A 15,131-nucleotide genomic window follows, 5' to 3' on the forward strand; every position below is an offset into this window, starting at 1 on the left:
GTACTCGCTTGCCAACCACAACCCCTTAACCCATACCTTCTCCCCTTCAGCATTGCTGGGGATAGACCCTACTTTAAAAAATAAATAAATATGTAAAATGTTAAGTTTATCGTCAGTTGGGGTTGAGGATTTTCCATGCTAAGTGTGTTGAAAGACACAGAATGTACTGAAGCTATAGAGTCAGAATTAGAGATGCATCCACTGGCAAAACTATGACTTAGCCTGCAGAACCAGAGACAAGCATGTGCTCAATTAAAGAAAAAGACCTAGTGGTTTTGAGAGGTGGGGACTAAGGTGGAGCTTGGACAAAGATTACAAGGTAGATTTGAATTGACAGACAGAGGTTTGGTCAGGAGTGTGTGTGTGTGTGTGTGTGTGTGTGTGTGTGTGTGTGTGTTGGATGCAGGGATCAAATACAGAACCTCTAACCCATACAAAGCAAGTGCTCTATTGCTGAGCTACATTACAGAGCCTTAGCCAAGAGCTTTGAGGTCTTGGGGAGAGAGAGATAGTACCAGGGTGAGGCGATCTGAATTTAATCCTACATAAGGCCTCCTGGGCACCACCAGCAGTGATCACTGAGTGTAGAGCCAGCAGTAAGCCCAAAGTACAGCTGAATTGTGGCCCATGCAACAAACAAAACAGAACTTATAGATTTTGGCTTTGCCATGTTTAATTTCCCTCTGGCTTGAGGACAGCTTTAATAAATAAACCTCCCATCATGAAGGGAAGCCTCAGCTCAGTGTCCTGGTACCCTACCCCTTCATTATATTGCACTGGCAGCAACTGTGATCCTCCACATCTAGAGAGAAAGGTAATATTCCTGAGGGGATTAGCACAAAAGATCAACAAGCAGAGTCACAAAAACATATAGTCCATCCCTCCCAGTTTCTTAAAGTACAATGAGTCCAAGGACTCCTGATTTCCTTCTAAAGATCTGTCAAAGAAACTAAAGAAAAGAGAATCCTCATACATAAACCCATTTTTTAAGAAATAAGATCAGTAGTATTTGGGGTACTTGATTACTAAAACCTTTACATGGAACAATATGTTCTTTGCAGACAAAGCCTCAGAACAAGGTAAACCATTACCACATCTAACAACGTCTTATCAAATCAACCTGTATCCAAAAGCTTCACTTGATACCAGTGAGTAATGCTGAGTTTAGGCCAACACTTCAGTACACATTAGCACATCAATTGTAGTTTCTTGGGCAATGGTTCTGGTCTTTCAAATAAGCTGAGATCATAATCTTTTTGTTGTTGTTTCCTGCCAAGTGAAGAAGTGGTTTCACCCTCAGCCTTTTCCAGACCACCGAAAGACAACAGGACTCTAAAGAGACCTGTGAGCCACTCCTCCTGTGCAACTCCAGCCAACTTGAAATCTCCTGAAACAATGGGCTAAACACAGCCAGTATTCCTGGAGATGGGATTTCTATGAGATCCAACACCTCTGCCTGAGAATGAATCATAAAACCACTGGCACCCCATTCCTCAGCATTACACCATCTACCCCTCGTCTGCCTGAAGCCCGTTAAATGAAAAAGAAATCAGGAACACACTAAACTTAAAACCTCAAGTATATTTTAAAATCCTGTTTTTGATTCATTGAAATTAACAGATGTCAGGCAACTTCTTTAGTCAAGCTGGGCTATTCTTAACTGGTTTAATACCACAAATGATCAGCCATATTTTTCCATTAAAAAAGCAACTCTTTTTTTTAAAAATACCCTGACCAAAGTCATTATAAAACTTGGTAGATAATATGGAAACAGCTAAGAATAAACATTGTGTCCTAGAATAACTGTAGCACTGTAGCACTGTCCTCCCACTATTTATCAATTTGCTCAAGCGGGCACAGGTAACGTCTCCATTGTGAGACTTGTTACTGTTTTTGGCATATCAAATACGTCACAGGTAGCTTGCCAGGCTTTGCCGTGTGGACAGGATACTCTCGGTAGCTTGCCGGGCTCTGAGAGGAACGGAGGGATCAAACCTGGGCATGCAAGGCAAACGCCCTACCCACTGTGCTGCCGCTCCAACCCACTAGAATACCTAATGAAAGAAATTAACCAGTTATTTGACCAGGGGAATCAACTATATGTTATTATGACAAATCTTGCAGGCCACATATTTTTTTTATTTTCTAGCACAGTACTTTCAAAGTACTTTACCAAGAGTATTAGCACAAGATTCTGTCTTCCCAAGTTCCTTCTTAGAAATGACTGCTATATATTTACATTTTTAAAAAGCCTGAATTTTGTAAACCACTACGCTTAAAATAATTTTTTTTAAAAGTCTGCGAATTCCTTCCTCAAACTAAAAAGGGAAAAATAATCCTTATTGGCCTGGGTCTTTCCATTACACTGGAACAGTCTTCTGAGACCCTCAGTGGCTGCCTCTTTTGTTATTCAGGTCTCAGTTCACAATCCATCCATTCAAAAGACCCTCCCTAACCAACCAGTATGAAGTTGGCCAGACTAGGCCACTGGTTTTTATTCTGTTCTTCATGATACCTGGTTAAATTCGTGTTCATTTTACAGTGATAGAATGCAAACAGCATGAAATCAAACTTGATCAGTTTTCATTTCCTTATTCCAAAACATCATCAAAGATTGTTTATTGAAAGGATTGATATATCGACAAATAATTAAATGAATTAAGGAGTCAGTTGTGGGAATTAAATATATAACTGTAAATTATTCTTCACAGTATTTTGTATATAATCATCTATTCATGTTCTGGGGGTGTAGTTTGTGTTTAATTCATTCATAAACAAACATAATTTTGCACTAACTTTCTGATTCCTCAGTGTTTCTTCTTACTGTACTGGGAGTAAACATTTAATGATATTTTACTCAGAAGTGGGCTATTAGGAGATGGAAGGAAGAGGTGAGGAACATTTACTGATTTCCATAGTATAAATTCTCCCACAATAACCATTTCCAAATTATCAATGGTTAAAAAACACAATCACAAAATTCCTAACTATGTAACAAAGGACTCCCCCAAATTAATGCAATCCTGCTCATAGAACCATTCCCTTTGGGTCTCCATATCTTGCTTACTGAAGTCAAGTCTATAATGAGTTTATTTTACATATACATCTTTTCCACATTCTCCCTTCCTGATGAACCAACATAAGTGCTATCCATTCATTCTAGTCTGAGGCTCAAGGAAACCAGCTGGACATGTTGAGTTATATTTTCTATAGTACTCTATGGGCACTCTGACTAACATTTAAGGTTTTAAATAATCTAATGTCATACCACTGTGAGGACAAATCAATTTCACAAAATAGAAATGGTATTGTTTTTAAATTAATTTAAAATGTTTGCAACCATGCAACTTAATCAAGACATCATCAAGTACTACCAAGGATTAGAACCTAGAAACAAAAGAGGGATTCCAACCTAACCACAAAATGGAACAAAATTCTGTGCTGCATCTAGAGAAGTCTAGAACACTAGAATCCTACTCTATATGCAGCATAATTACATAGCACCCAAAATAAACAGCAGCCCTTACAATAATAGCTACCTGTGAACCACAGTTTTGAGACAACTTAACCAAAAGTTTAAAGTCTATAATCAATATATATGCACGTGATAATATGCTAATAATCATTGTTTCTTGTCTTTAAACTGAGTGAAAATCTATGGAATAAGGAGGAAAAGATTAGTTTCTATTCCTCTGCATTAGCTAACAATCACTATGTAATAAATTGCTTCCATAATCAGCAATTTGAAATAAAAAGTTAAAAAATAAAAATTTAAAATAAAAACACATTCATTTTCTGCAACATTTTCTACGATCCCATCTGGAAATTTGTCTGGAGAAGGATCTACTTTCAAGACCACTAGTGGTTGTTGCATTTCTTTCTTTCTTTTTTTTCTTTTTTCTCTTTTTTTTGTCAGGAATCAAATCCATTTTGTTGGTAGTTTCTCACTGGGTATTAACCATCCCAGCCCCCCACCGCTTCCCCAACCACTGCTCTCAAGTCTTTACCATCTAGGTTCTTTCCACAGAGTAGTCTTCTTCACCAAAATATATAAGCTGATAGGTAATAAAGACTGCTAGCAAGAAGGAAGTAACTCTTATCAACCTTTTAATGGAAGTGATATTGGCATCAGATTATCATTACCATGTTCTATTGTTAGATCCAAGACACTAATGACCATGAAAGTTCTTATGTTTGAAGATACACAAAAGTCTGTACAAATGTCTGAAACGTTTACAATCTCAATCAGAAAAAAACTTTTGGAGCATCTGTTTTTGCAAGCTGCAACAGGAAAACCATGTTTTCTGAACAAACAAATCAGTAACTCACATGAACTGACCATCTAAACAGCTTTATAATGCCAAGAAATACAGTTTTGTCTAGAAGAAAATAGCTTTTTAAATTTTTGTTTTTATTTATTGCTATAGAACACTTTGAAAACACACTTAATGCCATTTTATTTCATCCTATTTTTTGTAAGATCTATGCCTACCACATTTTTCCTATGGATTTCTGAAAACTGCTATAAAAATTCCAAATCTTGGCTGTCACCTGCATTTTTTTCTCAGCTCTATCCAGCCCGATATTGTCATAGATCTGTCCAACATTCAATGGTAGTGCCAGGCCAAAGAATCTACCTATAAAGACCTTCAAGTGACTTAATCCATCAAGCATAAAATGTGAACTCAGAAAACCCAGCACACTCTGTTTTAGACCAATGGAAATGTAGACAAAGATTATCTCAAACTTAAACATCCAAAACTGGTCTGTACCTTTTACTATCTTATTCAGAAGTTTCCATATGCTTTACTGTCTACAAAGCATCTCCAATTCTGCTATAAAAATACTTAGGTTTATTATGCTGCTAGCCACCTATTTGTTTTTTTCTTTTCAGAGAGATGATATTCAATAAGTCATTAAAATTGAAACTGCACATGCTTAAGGACCTTAAATCCTCAGTCATTCATGGGAAAGTCACAGAACTGAGAGTTGACCCTGAGTACACACTGAATAACAATAAACTTATAAATAATGAGCAAAGAAAAATACTGATGCAAAATTCTAGTTAAAAGACAATGAAGAATTTCCTTAAGACGGCAACACTCTTCCAACCTGTGAAAATGATCTGATCGTAGTTTCAACTTGTGAAACACGACCTTGGAGAATAGAGTGGATGTCCTTACCTCTCTGAGATGTATGTTTTCCTTCTCCTTCTGATCTAAAATCACTTCTAAGTGGCTGACCTGAGACTCGGCTTCTGCCATCCGCCTCGTGCGCTCACTGTCATCCTCTAGGCTTTTGGACGGCAAACCTTTGCTTTGTAACATCTCAAGAAGCTTTTTAATCGACTCATCTCTGGCATTGAGGGTCTGTTTCTGGGTTTCTATTCTCAGCTCCATTTCCTCCAGAGTCTTCCTCAGCAGGAATAGCTCTTTTGCCTGTCTGTCATGCTCAGCCTGGAGCCTCCGGAAGTTCTCCTCAGTGAGCTCAATGGTGAAGTGCTCAGCTCCCCGGTTCCCACTCTCTTGCTGCAACAGGTGGTTGAGGTCTCTCTGGGTTCGCAGCTCATCCTGGAGGGCCTGGATTGTCAACTGAAGGTGCTGTGATGAAAAAGATAAGAGTAGGAGAGGAGAAAGAAGAGGCAAAGTGTCAATGGCAATGTCAAGAGTCCACTGCTACTACCGCACTATGAAGATGGGATGTTAATCATGAGGTCCAGAGGACCAGCCGTACAGTCCTCCGGGTGACTTCAGAAGCATGGCACAGCACATGAAGGGAGGGAAATTAATTCAAGGATGCTTTCTGAATGTCTTAGGAAAAGAGAAATGTGTACGTACACAGAACAATATATTAGTGTCAGTCACAAGGGAAAGTATACATCTACAGTTTTAATTGAGGAAGTGGAAAGGGTTAAAGGGGAACTTTCACAAGCACACCTGCTTTATGCCCACAATGCTCCAGACTCAGTAGGCCCTGTTTCCTAGGGTGTTCTTTGTTCTACTATCCATTATTTTCTGTGACAAATGTGTCTCCGTTTAAAAATGAAAGTTAATAGCATCCACCACAAGTAGACACAAACAAGGACTGTTTTTTTCTTTCTTTTTTCTTTTTTTTTTTTAACAAATAGAGCTGTGAACTGGTTTAGCAAACAGGATTACTGCATCTGCAAGCAAAAGGGAACAAATACAGACAGAGAGACACACTCAAACACACAAGGAGGTGGGCTGTGCAGAGCAAACCAAACAAGCTGCAAAGAGTGGACAAACCTTGGTTCTTCTGGCATCCAGTAACTGAACAGCGTGGGAAATGAAACAAAATGAAGCAAAAAATCAACACAAAGAAAAATCCAGTGCAAGCAAAGGATATTTAACAGAAAGAACTTAATCAACATAAAATACCTTCACAAAGAAAGGGGAAAAAAAAGAAACACTTTCTTATTATAGCAAAGACCCATAAGCTACACAGAATCTATAGCACTGAAGTTTGATAAACATGATTTTAAAAAAAAAGAAAAGAAAAGATATAACAAACGTGAAGTTTATTCTGCTTTTTTGTTTTCCTAACTCTCGCTAACCCAGGAACTTAGACTCCTGGGCATTTCAGGAAGAAACGCATAATATTCAGAGATATCCCGTTCTCCATTTTAGTCAAAATCAGAGGATACTCATCAGTTATCAACAGGAAGGGGATAAAGCCTTCATTGAAAGCAGTTGCTGTATTCTGCAACACACCATCCCCTAGGGCCAAAGCCCAGGCTGATCAGAGCAGGCAACCAACAGCTTGAATGCAGTTGAGTCCTGCTTCCAGGAGTCAAGAGGCTTCCAAAACAGCAGTGACTTTTTCACCAAACACATGCTCCTGCCTGTGGACCAGGCATAACACTAGACGCATTGATCAAGAAACACATTAAGATTAGCTCCTACCTGCTATAAAGTCACAGTATTGTAAGACACAGATAACACCAGGTCTAAACTACAGCTGGAGCCGGGAGAGCTGAAATTTTTCTAGTGTAGCCACACCTAGAAACTAGCACTGAGTGATGCTATGTCTTGGTTAAACTCTTTGTGGGTATATATTTCATTTTTCCATGGAGGAATACACATTGGATTGTTACTAGAGATCAAGGAATAAGTATCCTTTTCCATTGTGTCACAGTACCTCACAGAATGTAGAGTAACTGGTATAAGATTTAATATAAGGATCATGAATTCTATTATTTTACTACGTCACTCTTATAGAGGGCAAAATTTAATGGATTTTAGTATTTACTGAGTCAAATGAATTACAATGTTATCATAATTGAGTTTCAGGCATACAATGTTCCGACACCATCTCTTCATCAATGTCCACTTCCCTCCACCAGTGTCCACAGTTTCCCTCTTACTCCCTTGGCTGCCTTTGTGGCAGGAATGGTTCCCTGCCCCATTATCCTTTAATCTCTGTGATTCGCAATACTATACTGGAAAGAGTATCATGCATATCAATTTAATGTTCCCTTCCCTGTCCTGTCACTCCCCACCTCTAGGAATAAGGTTCCTATTAAAGACCAGTTCTCATGTTCTTTGTTTCTACTGCCTTTGGGTATTCAATGCAAAATGTTAGAATGCCTTGATTATCCCTGAAAGGAACCCTGTATCTTTTATTATTATTATTTCCCATCTCCTTCTTTCATCCAGGCTGTGGAAACCACTATTTTGGTCTCTATGGCTTCTAGCCATCTAGATATCAACAGAATTGCATAATCAGAAGTTTACTTTCACGTAGCGTGCTTTCAAGTTTCAAGAATTTTCCCTAGTTAAGGCATATATCAGTATTTCATGCATTTAATTAAAATTCCATATAAGGACATATCACATTATGTTTATCATTCACCAAATAACTCAGAACAAATATTCAAAGCAGCATTACTGAGAGCAGCCAAAAAAGTGGAAACAACTTATACGTCAGTTAACTCCTGAATAAGTAAATACATGGTATATCCACACAACGGAATACTTTTTAATCATACAAAGCAATGAAATACTAATATATACTGAAACATGGCTAAATTTCGAAAACACCATGCTATATAAAGCAAGCCGGTCACAAATTACCAAAGAATATATAATTCCATTGCCAGAATTAACAAATCCATAGATGGAAAATAAATTAACGACGACCACAGACCTGGGGTAATGGGTGGGGAATAAAACTACTGAAAAGTAAGTCTTTTCCAAAGTAATAAAAATGCTCTGGAATTAAACAGTAACACTGATCACACTACTTTTTGAACATACTGAAGAGCAATGAATTTAACACAAAAGAACAAAGACTTAGCCAATATACAAATTAATATAAATAAAGCTGTCACTACAAATGAGGTAATATTATAAATTAATGTAGTCTTCTTCTACTAGCCTCCTAAAGTAACTCAAAACAAAATCCAGAGATGCATCAAGAACCTTGATTTGGCTCAGTGATGTAGCTGCTACCAAGCCTCAGAGGAGTGGAACATGCAACCAATTGACAAGCCTGCGGTATCTTACAGTGACTTGGATTTCTGAGACATTCCTGGTTTTCCTAGAGACAAACTTAATGAATTAGAGTAATCATGTTTTCTGAGAGTGAATAAAAGACTCTTTGTAATGTGGCTCATCATCTGACCAGAAGGGAATCCAAAAACTTTTGATCAAAATTCTTTGACCAGAGGCAGCAACACTGAAAGAATTTGGGGGGCCCTTTTAAAGGGGATTTTCCCTATCCTGGGCAAGTTACCTATCCCTTCCTTGTTCGCTTCCCCATCTGCAAAATGGGGATAATCATTCTGACGAGCTCCAAGGGTCTCTGAGAGTAATTAAATAAGGGAATGCCTCAAATATCAGTGCCAAGTCTGAAAGTGAGAGGAAGGAAGAAGTTCGGTACAAAGGAAAAACAGAAGGAAGGACTGTAGAAAGGAATGAGAGGGAGAAAGGAAAGAAAAAGAGAAGAACAGAAGGGAAATGGCTCATTTATCCATTCAATGTGTATTTCACCCAGTATCTCCCTTCACATATATGAAAAATCAAAAAGAAAAGAAAAGAAATGTTTCATGTTCAGAGCCAGCATAAACAAAGAAACTGATCATAGTAATCCTACTGAAAGTCAGGAGTGTTAGGACTGAAGTTACAGACAGATGGATGGAAAAACTGCAGATGTGAATCAGACTAAAGACCTGTGAAAAAACAGCCCAAACTAAGAGCCAGCATGGAGCTAAGTCTTCAAGATAAAATAGGAGTCACCAGTGTTTAGAGAGGAGAATAGAAAGGAAAGAAATCAAGGAGGGAAGAATGGGAAGCAATGGGTGAACAAGCACCAGGGCCTTAGTTATACCAGTGATATGGGTGAGTGGTTCAGTCATACATCCAAAACACAGATGCAACAAAACTTAAACCATGAGATCTAAGCTGCAACCACTGAAATGTGGTGAAATATATCTGTCAAGCTGACAGATGGGAATGGGGTAGGGGCAGGTGTGGGGAAGATATATGGGGCACACTGGTGGAGAGAGGTGGACACTGGGGGTGAGATTGGTGTTGAAATATTATATGCCTAAAACTCAACTAACAATAGCTTTGTAGATCACAGCTTATTAATAAACAAATAAATATCCTCTACCTATACCATTAAAAAAAAGATGGGGCTAGAGCAGTAGCACAATGGGTAGGGCTTTTGCCTTGCATGTGGCCAACCCAGGTTCGAATCCCAGCATCCTATATGGTCCCCTGAGCACTTCCAGGAGTAACTCCTGAGTGCAGAGCCAGGACTAACCCTGTGCATCACCGGGTGTGACCCAAAAAGAAAAAAAAGATAAAATAGGACTCAATACCATGAAGAAAAATTGAAGGAAAAGAGAACTATAAAGGTCCAGTGCAGACAGACCAGGCCTATAAAGGAACAGAAACAATTAAAAAAAAACTGCGTAAGGCTCACCACATAGCAACACAGCTCTAAGCTTTTTGAATCCTCACAACCTTCTTGGGAGGAGTCCACTATCCCCATCTATGTTTAACAAATGAGAATTAGGAGATGCAAACGGGTTAAGTAACCTGTCCCAGGTGGCCACCTAGCATCTCACCCCAGACCTTGCTCAAACCACTGTGCCACCTGTTCTCCTAATGACATCTGTGCCATTCAGGAGGGCTGGAAAAAAGAGAGATGGTAATGGAGCCATGAGCACCAACAGGTAGGAAATCCTAACAGGTACAGAAATTCTTGGAGTTAGCCAACCTGTACAGCTGCTCCTCATACACTGGTTACTGTGATATTTCTATTTTGTATTTTTACCAAGAAGCAAAATCTATTCTCTGGGTAGTCATTTTTTGGTCACTATCTTGTTTCAACATGTCCAAATACAACCTAATAATTATTCAAAATGCATTGCTCAAAAATTTCTTGAAGACATGTGTCATTTCATTTTCATTCTTTTTAAATTTAAAGGTATTTTAAAATTAAGCAGATATCTTGTTGCTCTTTAAGAAGGGATTCTTGGACAAAATTCATGAACCTTACCAAGCCTTGATTATCTTCCTGCTTCATATATTTGAGGCCGAAAGGGAATTTGAAGCATTCCCTCTTCCCTCCTCTTTCCTCCCTTCCCCTTCCTTCTGGATGATTTTCTTCCCCCTTTTCTCTCCTCTCCTTTCCTCCCCCTTCCCTCCTTTATGTCTAAAAGGCTCAAATTAATCAAATTTCAAAAATCATTTGCCAGATACTATTCTCTCACTGGTTATTAAAATTGACTGTTTTTAGTCATGGTAAGCTCCCCGTGATGTATTTAATATGCCAAACACAGTAACAACAAGTCTCAAAATGAAGGCGTTACTGGGCCCCCTCGAGCAAATTGATGAACAACAGGAGGACAGTTCCATAGTGCTATTTTAAAATAACAGCATTTTAATAATCCACCAAAAATAATATTCTCTCTTTTACATCATCTGTAAAAGGGGGAATAGTAAGAATAAGAGTTCCAAATACATAGGGTTGTTATAAGAATTTAGTTAATATATATAAAGTTCTAGAAAGTGCCTGCTACAAAGCAATCATTTTATTATCAGGAAATTTAGGATATTCTGTCATAATATGCTGTCATGACAACAGCAACAAAAACACACATTCTTTGGGTTTGACACAGGATCAGCGCTTTTAGGGCTGAAAGAGACCTCAGAGATTAGCTTTTAAACTTCATTTTACAAATGAGAAAATCAGATCCACATAGGCTAATGATAGAACTAAGAGCACACATACACACACATACTGCCAATGCCATAATCTTGGTATCTGGGATCCTGGACTCTATACTGGTTTGATTTTTAATAATCCTACGAGTCGATGAAGAGGACGGGGCTTTTGACTTTGAAAGTTAAGGAAATGGTAGTGGCATTGGGGAAAAGGAGGAAGAACCTGTATCATTCTCTTCCATTTCACTTCCATTTTATTGTTTAAGTAACAAAAAACAAAAGTAGTATGGGGCCCGCAAGGGCAATGTATTAAGAGTTTTTTTCAAAGTCCATGAAATTAGAATGCACGCCAATTATAAAACAAGCTGAAAAAAAATTTTAATGGGGGTATGGTGCTGCCAGCAGGTCAATCTGTACCTGTGAGGTGAGTGCATCAGCAGCCTCATTGTGAGGTGAGTGCATCAGCAGCCTCATGGCGCCTTCAGACTTCTAGATACCCCAAAATTGCTGCTGTGCCTTTGGCCAGACCCCAAAACCTTGGGGCAAAGTTTTCCAAGAAAGTAAACAGCCAAAAGTTAGGTATGTGGGAGACACACCCACAAACCACCTTCGGCTCGCTATATAATTGGAGGCATGGCCTCTCTGTTTCCTGATTGAACTGCTTAATGGCCATGATCCCAGAGACTAAGAAACAAATCTCAAAACCCAACGGCTTTTGGCAGAAATGTGTCTGGTCCCTGCAGTAGGCTATCGGTGCTGGGCCAACCAAGGTGGGAATAGGTTTTGTGCCTTGGCCTGTTCCCCCTGGTGGTCCGGTGGCTGTCATCCTCCAGAAGCCACTGGACAGTCAGGTTTGGGCCCACAGTGATGAGACACGTGGAGCCTCATGGGATGGGGGTGGAGCCAACCCTTTCCTCCCCATCCCAACGACACCCTGAGTCTTCGCCCACAAACGAACTCTCTGACTCCTGATCAAGCTGCTTAATGGCCATGATCCCAGAGACTGAGAAACAAATCTTGAAACCCAGCGGCTTTTGGCAGAAATGTGTGTGGGCCACACAGTAGGTTACTGTTGCCGGGCCACCCCAGGTGGGAAAGGGTGTTGTCTCTCCACCAGCTCCCCCTAGGTGGCTCGGTGGCCGCCATCTTCCAGGGACCTCTGGAAGTGAGGTTTGGGCCCGCAGTGACGAGACACGCGGGGCCTTACAGGATGGGGGTGGAGCCGGCCCGTTCCTCCTTGTCCCAACGAGACCCTGAGTAGCTGCCCAAAAACGGCCTCTCTGGCCCATGATCCGAGTCTCATGATCCCAGAGTCTCAGAAACAAATCTCAAAACCCAATGGCTTTTGGCAGAAATGCGCCCAGACCCTGCAGTGGGCTACCAGTGCTGGACCAATCCAGGTGGGAATAGGTTTTGTGCCTTGGTCTGTTCCCCCTGGCAGCCCAGTGGCCATCATCCTCCAGAGGCCACTGGACAGTCAGGTTTGGGCCCTCAGTGATGAAGCATGCAGGGCTTCACGGAATGGGGGTGGAGCTAGCCTTTTCCTCCCCATGCCAACAAGACTGTGACTTGTCGCCCACGAATGGCCTCTCTGGCTCCTGATCAAGCTGCTTAACGGCCATGATCCCAGGAACTCAGAAACAAGTCTCGAAACCCAGCGGCTTTTGACAGAAATGCGTCTGGACTGCGCAGTAGGTTACTGTCGCTGCCACCCCAGGGGGAAAGGGTGCTGTCCCTCTGCCTGCTCCCCCTTGGCAGCCTGGTGGCCACCATCTTCCAGAGGCCATTGGACAGTGAGGTTTGGGCCCGCAGTGACGAGACACGTAGGGCCTCATGGGATGGGGATGGAGCCGGCCCTTTCCTCCCCGTCCCAATGAGACCCTGAGTTGCCACCCACAAACAGCCTCTCTGGCTCCTGATCAAGCTACTTAACAGCCATGATCCCAGAGTCTCAGAAACAAATCTCAAAACCCAACCGCTTTTGGCAGAAATGTGTGTGGGCCATGGAGTAGGTTACCGGCTCTGGCCACCCCAGGTGGGAATAGGTTTTGTGCCTTGGCCTGCTCACCTTTGGCGGTTTGATGGCTGCCATCTGCCAGAGACCACTGGACAGTGAGGTTTGGGGCCACAGTGATGAGATACACGGGGCCTCATGGGATGGGGTAGGAGCCAGCTCTTTCCTCCCCACCCCAACGAGACCACAAGTCGCTGCCCACGAATGGCCTCTCTGGATCCTGATCAAGCTGCTTAATGGCCATGATCCCAGAGACTCAGGAACAGATCTCGGAACCTAGCAGGTTTTGGCAGGAAATCTCTCCAGATTTAATTGTTAAAATTTCAAAATTTCAAAATTACACAGCCACTACTGCAACCAAGCAACATCATATATTATTCATGACCAGCAATAGAAGACAAATTGTCTAGTGTTGCCTTTTCGGCAGATCTGAGTGTTGGGGTAAAATCCCAAATAATAATGGTGGGTGTGGTGTTGAAATGTTGAATGTGATCAAAGTATAGAGAGAGTGATTTGGAAATCATCTGCCCCATATGTAGGGAGAGGGTGTGGGATGGAGGTATACTGGGGTTTTTGAAGGTGGAGAATGGGCACTGGTGAAGGTACAGGTGTTTCATTGTATGACCGAGACTTAAATCCGAAAGCTTTGTAACTGCTCTCACGGTGATTCAATAAATAAAATTACAAAAAATGGGGAAAAAAGTAAGGTAGAGTTCATGCAAAATTCAATCAGCCTAATCAGTGGCTAAATAAATAGCAGTATTCCTACATTAAAAAAAAAATTAAACAAACAAAACCCTACTCTAAAAGACAATGATCCATTACCAATAAAATATCTTGAAAAGTTAAAGCACTTTTTTGAGGATAAATTAAAAGAAAAATGTTCATTCTTTTTGTTTGTTTTAGGACTATACATAGTTTTCAGGAGCTATCCCTAGCTAGTTATGCTAAGGAGCTTGCTGTGGCAATAATCAAACTGGGCTTTCTGCATGGCCCATTGAGTTATCTCTCTGGATCCAAAATTAAAGTTTTTAATGTCCCACTACCCAAATTATTCACTTGCTTCAAGTTGAATCATCTCCTCTTCTTTTGAGCATGAAAGCACATTTCCTTTAAGGTAGTCATCCAACCCCCACTGGATCAATAAGAAAGATAAGAAACAATCATTTCCACTTTGTACCTACACCAGAGACTTCTAAGACTGTTCTCTAGAGCCGTCTCTAAATCTAGAAAACACCCTAAACTCAACTTTCTAAGTGGCCCGTTACATCTTCCATGACTTCCAATCCACTTATTCCCTGGGTCCCAGTCAAACTCCCCATACTTATGGCATGGGGAGGCAGAAGTGGGGTGGAAGGTTTGGGGGGGAGAGATGTGGAAAAGCAGCTTGTTGCCTTCAAGTACAAAAGTAACTGGTTGATTGGTTGATTGGTTGGTTGAATGTTCATAAACCTTTTTATTTCCCATTTTGATTCCGAGACCATTCTACAATTGTCATCAAAAAGGCAAACTCCCATCTCCACAACCTGACCCTGAGAATCCCATGCAGTTCAATAATGTGGCTGATACCAATTGTATTCAAGCTACGTTCTGAACTCATTCTTCAGGAGTACAAACAGAACTTTATTTTTTGGCAGTATCAGGAATCAAACTCAGAAACTCAACACATGCAAGGCCAGTGTTCTACAACTGAGCTGAATCATATCCCTGGCCTCAAAACACCATAATTATCATGATACCTGGCCTTCAAACCCTTTCCTTTATGACCCTCTCATTCATACACACACACACACACACACACACACACACACACACACACACACACATAACTGCATACTTTAAACTCTGCTCTAAATAATAAAGACCAGTCCCATCTCTAGTTCACAAAAGGAAAAAAAGTTTACAATTATAGTTTGTCCTTT

General features: G+C 40.6%; 1 protein-coding gene across 5 annotated transcripts in view; it reads right to left on the reverse strand.

The window, feature by feature from the left end:
• ERC2 (ELKS/RAB6-interacting/CAST family member 2) overlaps window positions 1–15,131 on the reverse strand; it is a 1,123,201-nt gene that overhangs the window by 923,852 nt on the left and 184,218 nt on the right. For 3 of the 5 annotated variants that reach the window (XR_008794490.1, XR_008794488.1, XM_056129131.1), the window contains exons 3-4: window positions 6,267–6,290; window positions 5,184–5,600 (exon numbers count right to left, since the gene is read on the reverse strand). Coding sequence is in view for 1 of the 5 variants with exons in the window: in XM_056129131.1 (XP_055985106.1) it covers window positions 5,184–5,600; window positions 6,267–6,290 (441 nt within the window). In the remaining 4 variants the exon portion in view is untranslated. The remainder of the gene's footprint in view (window positions 1–5,183; window positions 5,601–6,266; window positions 6,291–15,131) is intronic. The other 2 variants (XR_008794491.1, XR_008794489.1) reach the window with 1 other exon arrangement.

This window comes from Sorex fumeus, unplaced genomic scaffold (genome assembly GCF_029834395.1).
Source record: "Sorex fumeus unplaced genomic scaffold, SorFum_2.1 ptg000072l, whole genome shotgun sequence".
NCBI classification, from domain to species: domain Eukaryota; kingdom Metazoa; phylum Chordata; class Mammalia; order Eulipotyphla; family Soricidae; genus Sorex; species Sorex fumeus.